This window comes from Nycticebus coucang, chromosome 22, assembly GCF_027406575.1.
Source record: "Nycticebus coucang isolate mNycCou1 chromosome 22, mNycCou1.pri, whole genome shotgun sequence".
Lineage (NCBI taxonomy): Eukaryota > Metazoa > Chordata > Mammalia > Primates > Lorisidae > Nycticebus > Nycticebus coucang.
Window position 1 is genome coordinate 51,691,494 of NC_069801.1, and position 12,639 is coordinate 51,704,132.

The following is a 12,639-nucleotide window of genomic DNA, read 5'->3' on the forward strand; positions in this document are numbered from 1 at the left end:
GGTGTGTCCTAGGGACAGAGCAGCCCATGTGATTGGAGCTTACATAGGGTAGGGCTGAAATGGCAGATTTGAGGACTGAAGGCAGAGGCCAAGTCCCTATCACAGAGGCTGGAATCCTGGCTAAGAAGCTTGACTTGATTCCATTGACAGATGGCTCCAGAGTCTGGATGGGTGAGAAATTCTTGCAACCATGGAACTCTCAAAATGTCATTACAAGTCCCTTATCTGCTGTGTGACGCTATGCCTCACTACATGTGACCAGGGCAAATTATTTTCCCTGTCTGAGCCTTAGGGGAGTGGCAGGGGGCTACAATGGCATCAAGAAAAGGGAAGGAGTGCCTTGCTCTGAGCAGGTCGTTGCTGTGATGAGAAACCTTCAGGCTGACTAGGGCTGGCTGTCCTGCCGTGAGCTGTCTCACCCGGCCTGTTCCAGCCTGCCTGGCAGCCAGGACTTCCAGTTCAATGCCTTGGCTTATTTCCTCTGGCCATTCCACCATGAGTCCTGGAGCCCAGGGTGCAGGCCAGAAGATAGGAATGCAGCTGGATTACCCCGAGAAAACCTGAGCAGACCTAGGATTGGCTGGAGGGCCTCCCCAGAACACAGAACTTGGTAGTGTATACACCCACCACTCACTGACACCTCAAAACAGCTCCTCCAGGACGCCAGCGTCCCATGTGCATGTCACAGATGAGAAAATTGAAGCTTGGCCAGGGTAACTTGCCCACGGCCAGCAGCTGGGAAGCGGCAGAGCCAGGAGTAGCACATTTCTTTGAGGATTTATGTGTTACTGGGAAGTTGGACCAAGATTCCTGTAAGTAGTATTCATTTGCTCGTCATTCAACAAGTATTTCCTGAGCATTTACTGTGTGCCAGATACTTCACCAAGAGTGAATGAGACATAGTCTCTATCCTTGGACCTCTGTAAGATCCCTTCCCAAGGGCTGGGAATGAGCTTTTATTGAGCTCCTGCTGTGTGCCAGGAGTGTTACCTAAGTGAGTCATTTAATCCTCACAGTAGTCTGGGGATACAGAGATTATTAGTTTTATTTTAAATGGAAGACTGCTGAGACTCAGAGAAGGAAGTGACCTGCTGAAGGTGCCACTGCTGGGAAAGGGCAGAGCCCTATCCTTGGATGACCTCGCTGGCCTGGTCTATGTGTGTTCCTGTCTCTGACCATCAGCTCAGGGGTACAGTGTGAGCACCTTGCCTGCTGTGGGCATGGGCCTATCAGGGCTGGAGAAGTCCAGGTCTCAGCTGGGTTAGGCACACTTCTTATTCAAATCCCAACTTGGGGTGTCAGAAGGGCATTGAATTGGGCCTGGAAGGAGACCCACTCTGCCTCTAGCTTTGGCACTGGCTGAAGGCAGGACCCCAGGCAAGTCCTACCTCTCTTTGGCTTCAATCTCCTCACTACGGAATGAGGTGTAGATCTCTGCCCTGACTTTGCCCGAAGGCCCTTGGGAAGATCAAAGGTGATCGTGGAAGGCAGACAATCTCAATCACATCACATGATCATGGGGCACTGGTGGGGGGTAAGGAAGGAAGAGAGAGCAGCCCCTGTTGGGGGCACACACCCTCCATTCCTTTTTTCACCTGGCAAGTCATCCAGGCTTCAATGTTGACTATGGAATTCTCCTGCCCAGGGAGCCTGCCCTGACCTACCCACCCCCAGACAGGGTCGAGGCCTCCCTCTCTCCTGGGCCTGACCATGCTGTGTGGTCATTGTTTTCTCCACATTCTCACAGCAGAGACCAGGTCTGGGTCCCAGGTGCCCTACACAGTGCCCACCCAAAGGAGGTGTCAGGGTATCTGGGAGCCAGATGAGTCCAGACTGACCCCTTGCTCCTCTCCACTCCTCTCTCCTCCCTCCCAAAGTAGAGGAGAAGCTGGGATGCTTTTTGTCCGAGTCATGCCCTCTCTCTGGCCTCCAGTTTCCCATCAGCCCAGGTGAATATTACAAGGGGCCTCTGGCTGGGTGTGTTGGCTCACATCTGTAATTCTAACACTTTGGGAGGCTGAGGATTCCTTGAGCTCAGGAGTTTGAGACCATCTCTACTAAAAACAGAAAAATTAGGGCGGTGCCTGTGGCTCAGTGAGTAGGGCGCCAGCCCCATATGCCGGTGGCGGGTTCAAACCCAGCCCAGGCCAAACTGCAACAGAAAAATAGCTGGGCATCCTGGCGGGCGCCTGTAGTCCCAGCTGCTCAGGAGGCTGAGGCAGGAGAATTGCTTCAGCCCAGGAGTTTGAGGTTGTAGTGAGCTACCAGGAGGCCACTACACTCCACCCAGGGCAACAGAGTGAGATTCTGCCTCAAAACAACAACAAAAACAAAAAAGGAGCCTCAGCTCTCCCAGACCTGGTGCAGGGCCCTAGGATAAAGTGAGAAGTCAGAAACGGTTCCTCTATTAAATGACTCTAAAACCCGACCAAACGGCATTCATGTTAAAGACCAGGAGGGGCCATTAAATCTTTGAAGACAGGGGAAGGCTCTCTGGCATAAAAATGTGCACGGATCAGTGAAAGAGCCAGGGGCGCCGGAGAGCCTGAGGGGCGGGCGGGGTGGGGGTCGGGGGTCAGAGGACGCGGGCGAGGCGCAGCGGGCGAATCACAAGGCCGGGTTGCCGTGGCAGCGGCCACAGCGCCCCAGGGCTGCCAGACGCCCGGGACCTCGCGGCCTGGCCAGCCGGCGCCATGGCCATGGCCGCCAAGTGGTTCAGCGGGGCACCCTTCGGGGTGCAGAGCCACAGGTGGGGCCCGTCTGCACCCCAAGCCACCCTCAGCCTGCGAGAGACCTAAGGGAGGGAGCCCTGGGAGGGGCCTGGGCTTTCTCTCGGCTCATACCTGCTGCCCTCCCCCTCCCAGAGTCCTTTTACCATCCTTAATAAGTCCCTTAAAACCATTTGAAGAGCACCCACTATGTGCCAGGTTTACAGAGGCCATGTGACTTGGCCCATAGTAGGTCATTCAGCTAAAAAGTCATGGGTGGGATTTTAGCCCTGGTATCTTTCTTTCTAAAGAGAGGGATACGTATCTATATTTAGATACAGCCATATAGCCATATATCATCTACTGTGTGCCAGGCACAGTTCTAGGATCTGGGGTTGCAGCAGTTGAACAAAACAGCAAAACTCAGTACTCATGAAGTTTGCACTCTGGTGGGAGTGGGAGGCAGGAGTGGATTATACAAATATGTATATATATAGAATGTTGGGTAGTGATAAGGGGTATGGAAGAAAATGACATGGGAGGAGGATGTGGAGGTGCGTAGGTTGGGGGTGGAAGCAGGTCTTCTGCTTCCCTGTTGCTCATCCTCCATGGCCCTGCTCCCCTGGAGAACCAACTCTCCCATGCCCCCCAGGACTGCCCAAGACAGGGCCAGGCACCAGGGCCAGGCGCTCACTGGCCTCCATCCTTCCTAGGTTTGATGTCTCTGCTGTTTATCCCAATCAGAAGAAGCTCAGCACCTTCACGGAGGCTCCATACTTCAGTCGGTATTCTATGGCGCTGGTGAGTTTTCACAGCTTCCTGACGCCTCCCATGGGGTATGAGCACTGCCCCTTGGAATCCCCCATCATGGTGGATGAGCTACATAAGGGGCCTACCTTCTACCTCCCCACGGCTGTAGCCCCTGGCATAGAGCTTGGTCCAGGTGGGGACTCCAGTGTGTTTGACACAGGCAGCACTGTGGCATCTCTGGCTCTTGTGCTGACTGGCTGTGGGCTCTTGTTATCCTCCCAGAAGTGGGAGAGGGCCAGTGATGGAGAATGTCATGATTGCACTGTGGGTGTCAAGCCCTTCGATGCCAGCTTGGAGCTGGGAATTGGGGACCACAAAGGGGGATTGCTGCCGCCCCCAGGTCAAGGTGGCAGCTCCCTGAGGACCTGCTCTGTAGTATAGATGGCGGGTGGGGGGTACAGCCGGCACAGCTCTGACCAGACTCCGACTCAGTCCCACATAGGGCCTGGAACCTACAGCTTATCGGACACCTGCTTCAGTAAGAGGAAGCTGAAGAAGGAGGTGGGCACAGGCTGGGACAAGGCCCAGGAAGCCACCCGGCTGACTCAGATGCCCCATTTCCAGTACCAGGCCATCCTGAAGGAGAAGCGGCAGCAGGTGAGGCCTCTGGGGCAGATCTTCCTGTCCACTGCGGCTGCTCCAGTGTGGCCTTCAGTGTCCTCCCGGGGCTGGACGAAGCACCTGTAAGGAGCACCAGCATCCCTCGGGCTTCTCCCTGTGTGGACATTCCCAAGTTTAAAGTTGTTGTTTTTTTTTTTTAGAGACAGAGTCTCATTTTGTCATGCTTGGTAGAGTGCTGTAGCATCACAGCTCACAGCAACCTCCAGCTCTTAGGCTTAGGCGATTCTCTTGCTTCAGCCTCCCGAGTAGCTGGGACCACGGGTGCCTGTCACAATACCTGGCAATTTTTTGTTGCAGTTTGGCTGGGGCCAGGTTCAAACCCGCCACCCTCAGTATATGGGGCCAGCGCCATATTCACTGAGCCACAGGCGCCATCCCCAAGTTCAAAGATTTTATCTTGTGCTTTCTTCTCTTGGGGCAGGAGCAAAAACTGGGTCCCGGCACCTACAACTTCAAAGATTTCTTAGAACTGCTGGAGCAGAAACCACGTAGCACTCGGGGGCTGCTCAGCTCTGGGGAGACTCGCTTTCGAGGACTCATCGGGGTAGGTGTTTTCATGTACAGAGCAGGATTCCCCCCACCCACTGCCTGTCTTCCTTCTTCTGTCAGTAGAGCCTACAGCCTGGGTAGTGCTGGGAACACCCGTCCTTGTACCTGTCTCCTCCCCGGGTTTGGCCAGGCCCTCCTTTGTGTCACCACAGCCCCTCAGCTTTCTGGTGCCACAGCCTTGGGCCCCTTGCTGTTGTATATATTCCGGCAGGGGTGGGTATGATTCTTCTCTGGGTCCTTAGTAGAGGGCCCAGCAAACATTATATCCTTAGCAAATTCATCCATCCATATATCCAGCCAGCCAGCCAGGAAGTAATGATTAAGCACCTATTAAGTGCCTTGCACTGTCCTAGGCCTTGGGGAGCCAGCAGGGATGAAGACAAGGATCCCTGCCCTCATGAAGAGGATGTCCTAGTGGCAGAAACAACAGTAGAAAGAAGGAAACATCTGCATAATCACGGCTGTGAAGACAAACGAGACAGGGTGGGGACAGACAGTGATGGGGTACAATTTATGGAGTAGTCAGGGAAGGCCTCTGGGAGGGGTGGCATGTGGGCAAACCTGCAGGTCATGAGCAATGGAGACTCGTATGTCTGTGGTGGAATATTCTAGGGAGCAGGAACAGCAGAGCCTAGGTCCCTGAGGTGGGAACATGCTTGTTGAAACAGACCAGCAGGCAGGAGGGCGGGGTGGCCAGGGTGGCCAGGGTGGCCAGGGGTAACAGGTGAGGGCAAGAGGAGGTGAGAGGGCAGTGGAGGGAATGGCCAGATCACAAGGGCCATGCACTCAAGGTGGGGCCCTTGAGTGATATTCCAAGTGTTGTCTGAGGACAGTGAGGGTTGGATAGGGGCAGGACTGATTTTCATTTTTAGTGGTACACCCTGCTTGTGAAGGCCAGGGTTGGGGCATCCAGGTAGGAGGGGATAGTAGTAAGGTGTGGGGGTGACAGCCTTGTGGGGTGATCATCCCGTGTGGAGGACACTGGGTGAGCATCACATTCAGAGGTCATAAGGCACCATGACACCCTCCACCCCCGCACCAAAGGAGCTGACACTCAGTTTTCCTTCTCCCAGCTTCCAGACGTGCCATGTGCTCTTAGCAGAGACTTACTGCTGCTGCTTCCTCTGCTGAGAATGCCCTTCCCCTCCCCCCCCACCCCTGCTTCCTGTTTGCCCTGCTGCTTATGCTGCAGCTCCCAGTGTCCAGACGCCTTCCTAAGTCCCACTTGGGGACACCTTCCTTCCTAGGAGTCCCTCTTGTGAGTGTCTAGTGTTTCTTCCCCACTGGACAGCAGCCCAGGTCTGCCTGGTTCATTCACTGAAGCATTGTGAGGTCCTAGTGGTGCCTGGCACGCAATAGGAACACCAAAGTGTTTGTGTACTGAGTAAGAGCATGCATGCCTACTGAGTGCCGGGTGCTCCAAGACATCCTGATTCTTTGCAACTGCTCCAGATGATGCCCTGGAGCCTCAGAGAGGATGTGCAACTTGTGCCAGGTTGCACGAGCAGCAAGTGGGCAAATGGGATCCAAACACGGGAAGTCCAGCCCTGAAGCTGGGCCCTTCCTCCCACACCTCACCACTGCAAAACCATCCATGAAGGCTGGAAGTCACTCCTTGCCATTTTCAAGGGACAAGCAGATGCATCTTCACGTGCAGAAGCTGTAACCATAGCTTAGTGAGAGAAGAGGCCTGGAGGCATCTCAAAATGAGTCATTACCTTCAAATCTAAAGTAATAATAGCAGACACTTAGCATGGCACTCGCCACGTACTAATTAACTTAATCTTCACAACAACCCTGTGAAGTACACACTACCATTATGCCCACTTTACAGATGAGAAAACTGGGGCCCAGAGAGGTTAACTGGGGCACCACCCAGGGTCATAGAGCTGCTGAGAAGCAGAGGCAGGATTTGAATCCAAGGTAGAACTAGACCCGTCAGCTAGAACCGTCACACTCCACCCGTGGGCTTGGCCCCCTTGGTTCTTGGATTCGGTTCTCTTGACTCTCTGTGGATGACAGAGTCTAATACCAGAGCTCAGCCCAGCTGATGGCAAGGCATGGTGGAGACAAGTCTGACGCTGTCCCTCTTCTTCCTGACTTGGCTCTTCTTGCCTTGGTTGTCTTTCCACTGTCCTCCACACCCATCTGTGGAGATCCTCAGTCTTCAAGGCCCGGTCTTAAAAAAATAAAAATAAAAAAATCTAACAAGTGACAATTCCTCCATTCCCACTTTTCCCAGTGCCTAATTAATCATTCTTGATCCAGTCCCCAAAGCTCTGACAGCATAACATTCTAGTTAAAATCATAGGCTTTCACGTCAGCCTGAGTGTGACACTAAACCTGTGTGGCCCTGAAGGTTTTAAGGAAAAAAACAAGATTATGCTAAGTGCCTGGTGCTGGGCTGGGCCTGGTTTGTCCCTCGGAGCAGGGACACTTTCACCCCTTGTTTTGACCCTCATTTCTCAAGCCTCCCAAGACCTGTGCTGTCATTGCCCAACTGCCCAGTAGCTTCCACAGTGCCCGGCACACATTAGAGGTGCAGAAGGATTATGGATTTTGGACTTGGAAGGTGGGCCCTCAGACACATGGTTTGCCTTGCTGAAACTCGCTTTCCCCATCTGTTAATTTCGATGATGTTGACTTGATCTCATCAGGTCACCAACAGGACTGAGATGCGAAGGCCACTGGGGCACCTAATATGTGATACAGGGGCCCATCTGCCCTTTGTGGTTTTCCCCAGAGCACACCTGGGAACACTGGAAGGAGGTGACGTGTAACCGTGTTCCTCAAGGGTGAACAAATCGGTTGTCCACAGTGCCCTGGCCCCTCTGCTGTGCCCTGCTTCCCCAGGGCCAGACTGCAGGGTCCAGAGGTGGGACCTGTGGAGCCATGTGTGGAGCGGCAGCGACCCCATGTGGCTGAAAGGTGCAGAGCAGCGGCAAGTGTCCTGCTGGCCCCACCTATGCTGTGGGTGGCTCTCCTCACTGTGCCTACAAAGACCACTCTTCTGCCCTGCAGTCCGGTCCCAGATAGTCATCCTAGCCACAGTTTTAACCTCTACTTCTACCCTCCAAGACAGGCTCCCCACCCCGACTTACCATGTATGGGGGCCCCCTATGTGCTGGGTGCTGTGCGGGGGATTTTACACATGTATTTAGCTTCCTCGTCATTGCCCTGAAGAAAATAATCACTGTCCCATGTTACTAATATGAACCACGGAGCTTGGAAGGCCAAAGCCATTCAGTAGGGAGCAGTATAGGTGAGATCCGAACCCAGGACTCCTTCCCGTCACAGCACACTGCTCACAGCACAGTGAGGAAGCTATTCACGTCCCTCAGGGCCATGCTGTGGGGCAGAAAGGCTGCATGTGTCAAGGTGATAGGGAAAGGGAGGCTTCATTCCCAGGAAAAGAGGATGTTTGAGCTTTGCGGGATTCCTAGGCTTTTCCAAGGTCAAGCAGGCAGAGGGGCATTCAGGTGGTGGTTATAGCAAGCAAGGGCCAGGAGGCTGGGCGGAGTGGCACACACTTGTGGAGCAGTGAGGGGCCCATGTCGGCTGAAGGGTGGCCATAGTGGACAGCCTGGACTTGGGGGTGAATGTGTGAGCCACAGTGCCATGTGCTGGGGGTGGGTGACATGTGGGCACCCTGCAAATCCACTGTCCGGGGGATGGTGATCCCAGGGGTCTTTCCCTCAGGTGCCTCAGCACCAAGAGTGGGACTGATGGTCCTTATGCTCCTTCCCCTGCCTCACAGAACTACTACCCCGGCCCTGGGAATTATGGGGAGAAGGGCAACCCCTACACGAAGCTGGAGGAGAATGCCTGGAACCGGTCCCATTCCGAGGGCCTCATGTGCAGGATGACCAACAAGCCACTCCCTGTGGATCGTGAGGTATTCACCTGGCCAGACCTTGCCTGCCTCCCCATCCTGAAGGGGACTCCTGGGGGCAGACGGGGAAACCAAGACCCGACTGGGCAATGGGCCTCTGTCAGGAGCTGTCCTGCAGGCCTCATCGCCTCTGCTGTACTACAGGGGAGTGGCCTGGGACCCGGCACCTACTTCTTCAAAAGTGGCATCGAGACATACCTGGCACGCTCCATGGGCACCCGTGGCCCCTATGACACTTTCTCTGGTGACCGAGGCAAGCCGCTGCCTTATGGGCATTACTCCGTACAGGTGTGTGCCTCCTAGGTTTGGAGGGTATTTCCCAGGGGGATGACGGCCTCACTAGTTGACACCAGGAACACCATCCTATGCGCCACACGGGGCGCTCCCCACACGCCGCTCATTTCACCCTCACAGCGAGGGCAGGATGCAGCTCCCTGTGAGGGAAACTGAGGCCAGCCACACAGCTGGTCAGGGGCAGAGCCGGGATTTGAACCCCAGAGCAACCATCTGACTTCACAGTTAGTTCCCTCTCCTCTGAACTACACAAGAGGTGGGAGTGGCCCACAGCGTCAGGGCTGGCAGGACACCAGCCACAAGGCTTACGACGTTCCCCTCTTTGGGAAACACTTCACAGGCATTGTAGACCCGGCTCAGCCAACCGGGTCTCTGTTAATCAGGCAGAGAACTGGAGGGCCAGGAGGGGAAACTGAGGTAGAATTTTGGCTTGATGCCTGGTTTTCTGCCCCCCTCAAGTACCTGCTGTGTGCTTTCATAGCACTCTGGTGCTTAGTTTCTTCTTGCTATAGCAACCGGGATCGAGTCTTAACAGTCTAATTACCTGTTTGCGCACACTGTGCGTTCTCTCAGTGTGTACAGTTAGGCCAGGTAGTAGTCTAGGTGAAGGGGAAATCCTCCATGGAACTTATATTCTAATGGGAAAACAACAACAAAAAACCACAATCACCAGTGAGCAATAAAAAGAAAAAAAATCCCAGCCAGAGGGTCAGCAGGTGCTGAGGAGGTGGCCTAGGCGGCAGGAGGCCTAGGAGGGAGGTGGTTAACATGGAAAGACTTTGGGACCAGTTGGTAGATCAGCTGCTAAACCGAGCCCTCCCCCTGGCTGCTCCCCGGGACCTCCTAGACCTCCTCATATTCTGCCCAGAACAGCAGGGACCTGGGGACCCTCTGCAGGTGCTGTGGCCAGTGTCCAGGCCAGACTGCTTTTGTGTTTGTTTTCACAGGCTTTTTAAGAGAGCAGTTTCAGGTTCACAACAAAACTGAGTGGAAAACACAGAGTTCCCATAGACTCCACCACACACAGCCTCCCCCTCTCTCAGTGTCCCCCGCCAGACTGAGAGATTTGTTCTAGTTGATGAACCTACATGGACACGCCACGATCAAAGTCCACAGTTTAACTTGGGGTCACCCTGGGTGGTGTGACACACACCCGCCGCTTCAGTACCACGCAGAAGCGTCGTTTCCCTGCCCCCTCCCCCATCCCCTTCTTCAGTCACACTTGCTGGTTTGTAAATATTTGAATTATTGTTCCTGCTTAGAACAATCCCTGACTTGATAAGTGTCGCATAGTAACTGAAAGAAAGAAGGAACTGATGAGGAGAGCTGGGTGTAGGGGGTGGCACATGGCGGGTGCTTGCTGGTGGGGGGGGCTGTGTGCTCCCAGGGGCACTGGGTCAGGGTGAGCCTGAGGCTGGCCTGGCCCCCAGGGGGTCTGCCTGAGACACCCGCACAGCAGGGGGGTGGGGGACACCTCCTCCTTGTGGGCGTTTGCTTCTCACTGGCATGGGTGAGGGTGGAGAAAGGGGGCTCTTGATTTTGCTGGCCTAACAGATTTCTTTCCGTTTCTCAGAAAAAAAAACCCAGGGAACTGATGAATTTCAAGAGCTTCACAGATGAACTTAACTCACGTTACAATAAGAAGCGTGGGGTTTTTTCAAAAGTTCCCCGCAACCCAAAGACCCCTACAGAGAGGATTTACTGGGCAACCCTCAGCCAATGCCCCCGAACACTGGTCAGTGTGCCCCCCATGGCTGTCCTTCCTCTCTGTCCTGCCGGGGCAATGGCTATTCTGAGGGGAAAAAGCTCAGTCTTAGGGATCTGACTAACCTGGTTTCTGTCCTGGCCTTGCACTTACCAGTCACTTTGGGTGAGACCCACTGCCCAGGCCTTGGCATACACCTCTGTGCTGTGAGGATAGTGAGGTGGCTGTGAGAATTAGGTGAGGTCGTGTACTTAGAGCCTCTTCCGGGACGTGCCCAGACGCTGTCCATCTCCATCTTGGCCCTCAGGGTGCTGGGGAAAAGGCAAGGGGACACTGGGCAGAGGATGGACCAGGGCTCTGCCCTTCAGGGGTTGGGGGTGGGGCAGAGGGGGAGGGAACAGCCAGTGTTCTGAGAAGGCCTACAAGCAAAGCCTGTCTCTAAGGGCGTGGGAAGGGGGGGGGTCAGGAAAGAAAAAAAGGCACCAACATTTCCTGAGTGCAGCCCCCTTAAGGAGGGATTACCATTTGCATTTCACAAAACTGAACCCCAGATTTGGGAAGATTTTGCCTCCCCGAAACAGAACGGGGGAGAAGGGGCTGGTATTGAAACCTAGCTCCTCTGGCTGCTAGGCCTGCATGGCTTCCACTCCCCAGACTGGGATCTGGACTCTCTCTCTGGGCCCTACTAGACTGTGGGGGCCCTCGGGTGAGACCCTGTCACTCCCTGGGCCTTGGTGTACAGTCCTGTGCTGTGAGGACAGTGAGAATTAGGTGAGGTTGTGTACTTAGTGCTCCTAACCCCGTGAGGAACCTGAAAGGGGTGTCAGTCTGATGGGTGGCAGCTGGAGTCGGGCAGGGGCCATGCACAGCCCCTTTGCTGGGAGGTAGCCAGGCAGCTCCCATGATCCTGGGCTCAAGGCCCAGGGGTGCTGGGTAGGTGAGGTCAGCTGCCCGGAGCCCTCACTTGCCCTGGCCTCAGGCTGACCACTGCCAGGGCCTCTCCAGCTTCCAGCCTTCATTCCTCACCCTTAGGCCACATCTGGCCCTGGCACCTGGCTTCCGTCAGAGGAGAAATCCAAACACACCAACCACCCGCCGTTCCTGCTGTCCTCCAAGCGGTCCAGCCCACAGACCGGGCCGAATGTTTTGGGAAGCTGGGTGAGTGGGTCTGGAATGCGGTGTACCTGGGCAGGGGACACTCTGCTGCCTCTACAGGCAGCCCCAAACCCTCCTTGTCCCTGGGACTAATTCTGAGCGGGAGGCTATGCCTCCTTTCCCCCTCAAAAAAGACCTGACACCCACTTCTGTTGTCTTATATTTCAAAGGCTTTGGTTCTCAAACTTGAGTGAGCAGGTATTAGCATCACTGCAGGGCTGTTAAAATGCAGATTCCTGGGTCCCCACCAGAGCTTCTGATACAGAAGGCCTGGGATGGGACCTGAGAATCTGCATTTCTAACAAGTTCCCAGGAGCACACTTTGAGAAGCAGTGAGCTAAGAGACATCGCTCTGCAGCCATCTGTTCTCTCACCTTCCCAGAGATCCCTCCCGACATTCCCTCCTGCATTTGCCTTGGGGCTTCAGCTTCACCAGCTGCCCCATTTCTCATCCCTGGCTGAACAAAGCCCCTTCTGGCCCTTCCTTCTCCAGCTCTCTTCCCCCTTCTCAAAAGCAGCCATCCCTGAATGGGTGATGCGCCCTTTATTTTTTTAAGTGTTTTGTATAACAGCTAGGCTCCGGGGTTTGAGTGCGTGCCTCCTGCGTTGATGCTTGGGCCTTGGGCGTTGACCTCACTCTGTTCCTTACTCCTGCCTTGCAGTTTACAAGTGCACCTTTTATCAGGGTCTAATAATCATACTGAACGTTACCTGACTCCTAAATGCACAGCTCCATACATTGTTGCAAAATGGCCTCAGCTGTGTAATCACCTCCTAGTGCATTCAAGAGCTTTTGTTTCCTGCACTCAAGATCCCCCATCAGTAGCCTCTGGCCTGATGCCCAGAAGCGCAGGTCAGTTTTGCCTGGTTTTGACACTGTCTGCTTTTGAGGTCTCTTCTGCTTT

The 12,639-nt window shown here is 54.5% G+C and overlaps 1 protein-coding gene across 4 annotated transcripts in view; it reads left to right on the plus strand.

Annotated features, from left to right (window-relative positions):
* Positions 1 to 12,639, plus strand: part of LEXM (lymphocyte expansion molecule) — a 38,369-nt gene that overhangs the window by 16,000 nt on the left and 9,730 nt on the right. For 2 of the 4 annotated variants that reach the window (XM_053576955.1, XM_053576957.1), the window contains exons 2-8: positions 3,422 to 3,509; positions 3,951 to 4,115; positions 4,561 to 4,683; positions 8,446 to 8,583; positions 8,725 to 8,868; positions 10,448 to 10,609; positions 11,612 to 11,737. In XM_053576955.1, the coding sequence (XP_053432930.1) occupies positions 3,422 to 3,509; positions 3,951 to 4,115; positions 4,561 to 4,683; positions 8,446 to 8,583; positions 8,725 to 8,868; positions 10,448 to 10,609; positions 11,612 to 11,737 (946 nt within the window). Of the gene's footprint in view, positions 1 to 2,647; positions 2,750 to 3,421; positions 3,510 to 3,950; positions 4,116 to 4,560; positions 4,684 to 8,445; positions 8,584 to 8,724; positions 8,869 to 10,447; positions 10,610 to 11,611; positions 11,738 to 12,639 lie in introns of those variants that run through there. The other 2 variants (XM_053576956.1, XM_053576958.1) reach the window with 2 other exon arrangements.